The 9,939-nt window shown below is 40.3% G+C and overlaps 1 protein-coding gene across 1 annotated transcript; it reads left to right on the top strand.

Moving 5' to 3' along the window:
• Nucleotides 1–519: 519 nt before the first annotated feature.
• LOC101558739 (olfactory receptor 6C68-like) lies at nucleotides 520–1,470 on the top strand. The gene has a single exon (XM_004601882.2). It carries the CDS (start codon nucleotides 520–522, stop codon nucleotides 1,468–1,470), a length of 951 nt encoding a protein of 316 aa, XP_004601939.2.
• The last annotated feature ends 8,469 nt before the right edge of the window (nucleotides 1,471–9,939 follow it).

The raw sequence follows: 9,939 nt of genomic DNA, 5'->3' as shown, positions 1-9,939 counted from the left end.
GGGAGATGTGGGCTGAAAGTAGACTATAGACTGAACATGATGGCTGCTTAATACCTCTACTGCAAGCCACAACACCTGAAAGGAGAGAGAGAGAGAGAGAGAGAGAGAGAGAGAGAGAGAGAGAGAGAGAGAGAGAGAGAGAGAGAGAGAGAGAGAGAGAGAGAGAGAGAGAGAGAGCAAAAGGGAATGCCCTGCCACAGAGGCGGGTGGGATGGAGGGAGAACTGGATGGTGTGGGGGTGGAGGAAGAGATGCTGGGATCATTCCTGGTAGAAAATGGGCACTGATGGAGGGATGGGGACTCAACCATTGTATGACTGAAATGCAAGCACAAAAGTTTTTTAGTCTGTAACTGTACCTCACAGTGATTCACTAATAAAAAATTTTTTAAAATAGTCAAGTCAAAGAATATACACATTAATTGACATGTCTAACTTAAATCCAGTGCAAGTACCATTCTTTTTTTTATCCTACTCTTATCTCATTCTATTTTACACATAGATCAAGACATAAGCCAGGAATGAGAAATCACACAGCAATAACCACATTCATCCTCCTGGGATTGACAGATGACCCGACACTGCAGATTCTACTTTTCATATTTCTACTTATCAACTATATGTTGAGTGCTGTTGGAAACCTGACCATCATCTTTCTCACCTTTGTGGATACCCACCTTAAAACTGCCATGTACTATTTTCTGCAAAACTTTTCCTTCTTAGAAATCTCATTCACATCTGCCTGTATCCCAAGATTCTTGTACAGTATAGCAACAGGAGATAGAACCATTACCTATAACGCTTGTGCATTTCAGTTGTTTTTCACAGACCTGTTTGCTATAGTAGAATTCTTTCTTCTGGCAACTATGTCCTATGATCGTTATGTAGCTATCTGCAAACCCCTTCATTACATGACTATCATGAGTCCCCTGGTCTGCAAAAAGCTTCTCTCTGGCTGCTGGATAATTACACTGCTTCTCTTAATACCACCACTAGGCTATGGACTGACACTGGAATTCTGTGACTCTGAAATAGACCACTTTGCCTGTGATGTTAATCCTCTCCTGAGGATCTCATGTTTTGATACAGAATTCTTAGAGAAGATGGTTCTTTTCTCCTGTTCATTTATCCTACTAGTGACTCTCATGTTTGTGGTTTGGTCCTATGGAAGTATCATTCGCACGATTCTTGGGTTCCCCTCTGCTCAGCAAAAGAAAAAGGCATTTTCTACCTGTTCTTCCCACTTGATTGTGGTTTCCATCACTTATGGCAGCTGTATCTTCATCTATATCAAACCTTCGGCAAAAGATGAAATGTCTACTAATAAGGTCGCGTCAGTATTCATTACTTCCATCTCTCCCATGTTAAACCCATTTATTTATACTCTGAGAAACAAACAAGTGAAAAATGCCTTGAATAACTTTCTCAAACGACTACTGTTCTTGGAGCCACAAAGATTTCACAGGGGTTAAGGAATTTGCCTTGCATGTAGCTGATCAGGGTTGTCCCAGGAGCACAGCTGAGAGTAATTCTTAAGAAACAAATCAAGCAGTAAGCCTGGGGCAACTCCTGGTGTGCCTCCTTAATAATAAGCAAAAAACACACAGAAAATGTGCTGCTCTTGAGTAATTTAGAGCATAGTAGTTAAACATGTGGCAAAATCAAGCCTTATGTACTTAGTCCCTTTGTAATCTGTCTACATTTTATACCAGCAATGATCAAGTCACTCTTCTCCATATAGACTAATTTCTCTGACTAAAATGTAAAAACATCTAAATACAAATTATTTTATAAATCAATAATAATCTCCCTATATATCGATAGGCACTATGTCTATGTAAATTATTTCATGCCTAGTCCATATCTATTTGTCATACCTATGTACATGCATAAATATAAATAAAAAGTAACTTACAAATATTTATGACTAGATGAAAGTGAATAAATTTTTACTATCAAAAACAATTTACAAATTATCTCTGATTTCTTTAATCTCTCTCAAAAATTTTCGCATGGCCGTAAACTAACAACCTTTTTCAGATGAAGTTTTTGTCAACAAGTCCTCTAAGAAAAAACAATTACTTATTTAGTATTTTTTTGAGTTTTTTTTTGTATAATAGTGTCAGTGACTTTATCTCCTATTCCCACTTATAGCTCTTATTGGTTTTTGTTATTCAATTTTTTGTGGGGTGTCACACTTGATGATGCACAGGGGTTACTCCTGGCTTTGCACTCAGGAATCATTACTGGTGGTGCTCAGGGGAACATATGGGATGCTGGGAATCAAAACCGAGTCCGCTGCATGCAAGGCAAATGCCCTACCCACTGTGCTATCTCTCTAGCCCTTAAATTTATTTATTTGTCGTACCAACACAGTGCTCTGGGTGTCAGACCATAGTCCTAACAATACGGCTCAGGGAGATGTAGGCCTCGTGGTCCACTGATTCACACAAAGATCACTTTTCCTGCGATTTCTTAAGATCTATTTTATATCACAGAGTTGGCCTCTTAATTTTATTATATTTATAGAGCATCTTTAATTTCAAAATTTATTTCTAGCATTCAGAGTAATTTTTTTTCTCCTACCATTTCCTTCTAGTTCAGGGTTTGAGCCATACAACAGCTGGCTGTGCAAATGCCTTGCATATAGTGTTGATTTTGATAATTTTTATGGCTAGAACAGTTAATTGTTTCACTTGTATCACTTGAAGTCTCGTTGATCTTCGATTTGCTTGAGAGGGCACCAGTAACATCTCCATTTGTCCCTGTCGAGAGCTAGTGTAGCCCAATGATACCTGCTCACTCCAGGAAAAGAAAGAGCCTCAAAACGTTCACTCAGAGATTTGATGAAGAAATCTGACCATCTAGTTGGTGGGCGGCCACGAGGTCTTCTGACGCCCCGTGCAATCCAGTCTGTAACAGCTCTAGTCCAAAGGTCCTCTCTGAATCACATTACATGACCAGCCCATCTGATTTTTGATGCCTTGGCAAATGAGACAGCATCCCTGATTTTTGACTGTTGACGAAGGTCAGAACTCTGGATTTCTTCTCTAACTTGAGAGAGACGTGATATTCCCAGCATAGCTCTTTCGATTCCTCCTTGGGATACCCTAATAGCATTCTCATCCTGCTTGCGTAGGGCCCAGGTCTCTGAGGCATATGTTAGTGCAGGAAGAATGGTGGAATCGAAAAGATGTGCCTGGAGTCAAAGGTTCTTCGTTCTCTTAACCACCTCTTCGACGCTCTTGAATGATTTCCACGCTGCTCTCTTCCTCCTGTGTAGTTCTGGCACCAAGTCATTCCTCATGTTGATTTCTTGACCCAGGTACACATAGCTGTTGCATTCGGAGATGATTGTTCTATTGACAGCAAATGGAGCTTTAGGTACCAGTTCGTTTTTCATGAGCATCGTCTTGTTGAGATTCAGCTGCAATCCAACCTTTCCACACTTGTGGTTGAAGTTGGCCAGCATTTGTGCCACTTGGATAATGTTTGGTATTATGAGAATGATGTCATCAGCGAAGTGGACATGGTGTAATTGCCGACCGTCTATCTTCACTCCCATTCCTTCCCATTCCAGTTGTCGCATGATGTTCTCAAGGGCGGCACTGAAGACCTTCTGTGAAATGGCATCACCCTGCCTCACCCTCTCTTTACATCAATGATCATTTCCTTGTAGAATGGTGAGATCCTGGTGGTGAATCCACAATACAGCTCGCAGAGGATTTTGATATACTGAGTTTGAATGCCCTGTTTGGCCAGGACTTCGATGACCACCTCAGTCTCAACAGAATTGAAGGCCTTCTTTAAGTCAATGAACATTAGACAGAGCGGCATCTTGAACTCTCGAGAAACTTCAATGAGTTTGGTCACTCTGTGGATATGGTCAATCGTGCTGAATCCTCTTCGGAACCTGGCTTGCTCACATGGTTGTCATTCGTCTAGTGTTCTGCCTATTCTATTCAGGACAACATGAGTGAACAACTTGTAGACGACAGACAACAGGCAGATTGGGTAATAGTTGCCGATGTCGTGGATGCCTCCCTTGTACAACAGAACGATCCTACTGGTTTTCCACTGGGATGGAACCTTGCATTCAGACAGGTAGCGGGTGAAGAGTTAGGCTAGTGTATTGATGAGTACTGGCGACAGATTCTTTAGGTGTTCGTGCGAATACTTTTCCTGGCTTCTGCTGTACTGGCCAACACTGCTGCTCTTCTCTCTTTGAGGTCTTCCATTATTGCATCTCTGCACAGCTTTGTGAGCTCGGACATTAGGTTGTGGTTGCCTGAGGCTCTCGCCAAAGCACATTGACGAATGAGCTCAAGAGTTTCTGAAGACAGATGTCTGTTTGTGGCTTTCTCACTCTCGGCATTTTTCGCACAGACATGGAGGTGCTGAACCAGTCGATCGTATTCCTCATCGATGTTGTCAAGGACAGCATCTTCCAATGTTGCTGCAATAGTTCCAAAAAGCTCCCAGTTGGTGGTCATTCTGGGAGTTGTCTTCTTGGACTTAAATTTTGCAGACTTTTCTCCCCACTCTGTGAAGTAAAATTTCGCATGAAGGAGACGGTGGTTCGATCCCGTTTGGAATTTTGGGACAACAGTGACATAGGTCAGGCAAAACCTTCAATTGAATATGATGTGGTCAATTTCATTGTGGAACTGTCCACCGGGAGACTCCCATGTCCAGCATTTAGATTCGGCCTTCTGGAACTGTGAGTTACCATGAATGGTCTTGGTCGATATGATCAATTCAGATGGTCTCTCACCCTGATCGTTCCATTCTAGACCACGGGTCCCAATGTGGAGTTCTTCGGGCGACCTTTTTGGACCTATCTTGGCATTAAAATCACGAACAATGATCTTGTAGAAGGTGTGGTGTTCTTTATAGAACTTCTCCAGTTCCATGTAGAACCTCTCAATTTCTTCTCCATCGTAGTTGGAAGTTGGTATGTAGACGATGAAGATAGAAACTGCAGGCAGTGAGCCACATCTATTCAAGCATAATCATCCAATTCAGATTGTTAGGTCTTCAAATGAATTGATGCTCATGACCAAGTTCGTGTTGACAAGGACACCAACGCCACCAACATCTCTGTTGTCGCATGTTCCGAGGAACAATTCTTCTCCAGTGTCGAAAATGGCGTGATGTGATTGATGTCTTCTCATTTCGGTCAGACCAATGATGTTGTATTTGATCTTTTGCGCTTGCACCATCAGGTCCTCGATGGATGCTTCTGATGCCAGTGACACTGCGTTGAAAGTACAGACAATCATCTTAATCTTTCTTCGTTTTGGCAGTCTAGTTTGTCCCCAAGATTTTTTCAGCCTCTCTTTGCTCATCTTTCTTAACGCTGCCATATTGGGGGCTCTTTTGGTAACAGGTGAATGAAGCCAATTGTTGTTACTGTTGTTGGCATATTGAATAAGCGCCGGGTAGCTTGCTAGGCTCTGCTGTGCAGGCTCAATACTCTGGAGCTTTCCGGGCTCTCCGAGAGGGATGAAGGCTTTTAGGACAGCCTCCAATCGCCCTTAGAGATGTTACCAAGGTTCACACTAAATTAGAACCCTATCAAATATGGTATGGGAATAATAGGTATTAAGAGTTTTATGGTGTGTCCACGGCCGCGTGGTCCGGAGAGCAACCTGGAGGGTGGCGGTGTCTGGATAGTGGATGTAGTGAGGGTCGGCTAGTGAGGTATTTATCTTCGGTAGGGTGGGGCATCTGGGTTGGACCCCTCCCTCAGATGCCAGGGATTGGAGGAGGCAGACAGAAGATCTTGTTTCTAGGTCTTGTTGAACCTAGAGCTAAGGTCACAAAGTTCTGCTTACCTAGCTTTGCGGGGCTTCACTCATGCGGGAGATTCGGCCCAAGTGTCCGAAGAGCAACCAGGAGGGTGGCGGTGTCTAGGTAGTTGTTTATTGTTTATTGACTAAAAAATGACAATAAAAGGGCTGAACCAGTAGGCATTCCCAGCAGTATAGAAGGGTCCTTTTCTCCCCACATCCTCTCCAAGAGACTTTCCTTGTTCCACTCCACATTTTTTGCTCCCTTATCAAAGATTAGATGATCATACATTTGAGGTTGTGTGTAGGGATATTCCACCCTGTTCCACTGGTCTGATGTTCTGCCTTTGTTCCAATACCATGCTGTTTCAATTATTACTGCTTTGTAGTAAAGTTTAAGGTTGGGGAGGGAGATGCCTCCCATCATCTTTTTTCCCAAGAATTGTTTTAGCTATCCTTGGGCGTTTGTTGTTCCATATGAATTTCAGGATTGCTTGATCCATTTCTTTGAAGAATTTCACAGGTATGCTTTGGGGAGTATTGCCATTTTGACAATGTTGATTCTCCCTATCCACGAGCAGGGGATATGTTTCTATTTCCTCATGTAAATGGAGTAGCGTTTTATAGTTTTCTTTGTAGAGGTCCTTTACTTCTTTAGTTAAGCTGATTCCAGTGTACTTGTTTTTCTGGGTCATGATTGTGAATCAGATTGCTTTTTTTATGTCCCTTTCCTCTGTCTCATTGTTTGCAAATAGGAAAGCCATAGATTTTGGGGTATTGATTTTATAGCCTACAACTTTACTGTACAAGTCTATTGTTTCTTAGGAAAACAATATGGATGCTTCTCAAAAAATTAGAAATTGAGCTTCCATTTGATCCAGCAATACCATTTCTGGAAATATATTGCGGAGAAACAAAAATGTATAGTCGAAATGAAATGACATCTGCACTTATATGTTCATCGCGGCACTGTTTACAATAGCCAGAATCTGGAAAAAAACCTGAGTGCCCAAGAACAGATGACTGGTTAAAGAAACTTTGGTACATGTATACAATGGAATACTATGCAGCTGTTAGAAAAGATGAAGTCATGGACTTTGCACATAAGTGGATCAACATCGAAAGTATCATGCTAAGTGAAATGAGTCAGAAAGAGAGAGACAGACATAGAGAGATTGTACTCATCTGTGAAATATAAAATAACAGAGTAGGAGACTAACACTCAAGAATAGTAGTATATAATACAAGGAGGTTGGCTCCATGGCTTGGAAGCTGGCCTCACATGCTAGGGAAAAGGCAGCCCTGATAGAGAAGGGAACACCAATGTGGTTGGGGATCGCGAGCGAGAAGATAGATGCGTGCTGAAAGTAGACTAGAGACTGAACACAATGGCCACTCAATCAATATCCCTATCGCAAACCACAACACCCAAAAAGAGAGAGAATAAAATGAATGCCCTGCCACAGAGGCGGGGTGGGAGGGGGGACGGAATTGGAGGGTGGGAGGGATACTGGGTTCATTGGTGGTGGAGAATGGACACTGGTGGAGGGATGGGTTCTCGAACATTGTATGATGGAAACACAAGCACGAAGATGGGTAAATTTGTATCTGTACCCTCACAGTGACTCACTTATTAAAAAATAAAGGAAAAAAGTAAAATAAAATAAAATAAATAAAATTCTTTAAAAAAAGGACAATAAAGACCTAATTACTACTTCTGTCCTGCACTCAGCAGCTATTCTGATTTTTTCTTTAGTTATTTCAAAAAATAACACATTTCTGAAGTTCTAAAATATGTCAAAAAAGTTCTAAACATACACTTTTAAGTGATATTCATAGAACAAACATGTCTCTCTAGTGTCCAGCACTCAGTGTTCATTCAACTTCTAATTGTGAGAAGAAACGTGTAATGAACATAATATTGGGCCACGGAATCTAGTATATTTAACATGTTTTATGTCCTTGAAGATATACCTATAAAACATTTTATAATAATCACAAAGTTAAAAGTAAAGAGGCTGCGCATATGCTGCCTGAGCCCATGTGCTGCTTTTGCCCACGTGGCCGAGCACATCTGTCACCCGAGCACATGTGTTGCCCACATCTCCCCTCTTGAGGTGTGTACTTTCATGCTTTAATATTTTTGTGTCTAAAGCTTGGTTATATGTGTAGGGGCTTCCTCCACCCTTGGAGAAGCCCACGTTCTCTCTTGAGCGCGTTATTCTTACCATTCTCTCTCCCACTTATTCTTTCCTCCTTCCCTCAGAAACCTCTGAATAAAATCTACTTCAAAAAAAAAGTAAAGATGCTATAGAGATAGAACAGGAAGTAATGTTCATGTCTTGCACACAGACAACCCCAGTTCAATCCCCAGCACCACCAGACTTGATCCCAAGTGCAGAGTCAGGAGTGAGCCTTGGACACCACTCAGTGCAATTCAAATACAAGCATAAAATAAAATAGTACACATAGTTGGCTTTTATTCTCTCATATTTGTCTTAATTTACATAGTGCAAGATAGTAGTATTCTAAGTCACTTAAGCTTAGTCTTAATGATGAATCTGTATCTTGTTCCAGAAGGTATCAAACAAGATTGTGGGTATTAGTTCAATGGGAAGTAAGACTACACTTGGGTTAAATTTATTTATTTAATAATAAATTGAATAATAGAACTGTTGCAATGTCGTCCCATTGTACATTGATTTGCTCGAGCGGGCACCAGTAGCATATCCATTGTGAAACTTGTTACTGTTTTTGGCATATCAAATATGCCATGGGTTTCTTGCCAGGTTCTTTCATGCAGGCGGTTACTCTCAGTAGCTTGCCAGTTTCTCTGAGAGGGACGGAGGAATCAAACCCAGGTCGTCCATATGCAAGGCAAACCCCACACCCACTGTACCATCGCAACAGCCCCAAAAATAATAATATGTAAAATATTAAAGGTAAAATTGATGATATGGCTAATGACTTTATCTTATATTCCCTTTTATTGATCTCTAATTTCTTGATTTTGAAATTTTCCAACACCTAATTATATGTTTGTATGCTTTTTAAAACTTATGTCATGTTATTTTATGCAGTTAAAATAACAAAATACCTGGCTTCAACTCCAATGTATTAATTTGTTAATATTTACACTTTTATTGGTGTAAAATAATAATGCTTATTACCAAAATTAAATTGGAAATAGAAAGGCAAGAAAAAGAGCCCTTCACACCAAAGAGTCATCATTTCTCCAAATAAGATAACAAATTGCTAATTATTTATTTTCTATGGGGAATTATTGCTTTTGTAATTTTCTTAATTCTATGCCCAAAGGATCATACCAGGCATGATAAAAAACAACACAAAAGAAAAAATTTGAAAATAAATACAGTAAAATGGCATAAATGATCCAAAGTTATATTATTTACAATTATAAAACAAATCCAAGTGTTATATTATAATTTTCTGTAATTTATATCTAATGTGTTATGTCTAAGACATGTGTTAGACCTGATGTCCAATGTATAATGTCTAGGAGATTTGAATTCATCATGCATCTGTGAGGGAAATCCTTCTATTGAAAACTCATCAATAATTTGGTAAAATGTCTGCATTCCTTTGTCGTTCTTCTAATAAAATCCTTTCTGAAAATGTTGTATATATGTCTATATTTATGGCTGAAGCAATAGCATAGCAGGCAGGACGTTTGACTTGCACTCGGCCGGCCTGGGTTTGATACCTCTGCCCCTCTCTCAGAGAGCAAGCTACCGAGAGTATCTACAAATAACCAACAGGAACACACACAAAAAAATGCTCTACATTGCTAATTATCAGGGAGCTGCAAAACAAAACAACAGTCAGATATGTTATTATCCACAGAAACTGCCACACATCAAAAAGAACAAGAACAACCAATGCTGGAGAAGAGGCAGGGAAAAAGGGACTATCATCAATTGCTAGTGGAAATGCCAGCTAGCCTAGTCTTTCTGAAAAACAATATATATATTCCTCAAATAATTAAAAATTCAGTTTCCATATGATCAAAAATACCACTTCTGGAAATATATCCAGGGGATGCTAAAGAGCACAGTAAAAATGACATCTGCATTTGTATGTTTATTACAGAACTGTTCAATAGCCAGAATCTGGAAAAACCAAGTCCCC

Source organism: Sorex araneus, chromosome 2 (genome assembly GCF_027595985.1).
Source record: "Sorex araneus isolate mSorAra2 chromosome 2, mSorAra2.pri, whole genome shotgun sequence".
Lineage (NCBI taxonomy): Eukaryota > Metazoa > Chordata > Mammalia > Eulipotyphla > Soricidae > Sorex > Sorex araneus.
This window is presented reverse-complemented; position numbering and strand designations above follow the sequence as displayed.

Coding starts and splice junctions, on each gene's coding strand:
- LOC101558739 (XM_004601882.2), top strand. CDS start 520: ATGAGAAATCACACAGCAATAACCACATTCATCCTCCTGGGATTGACA.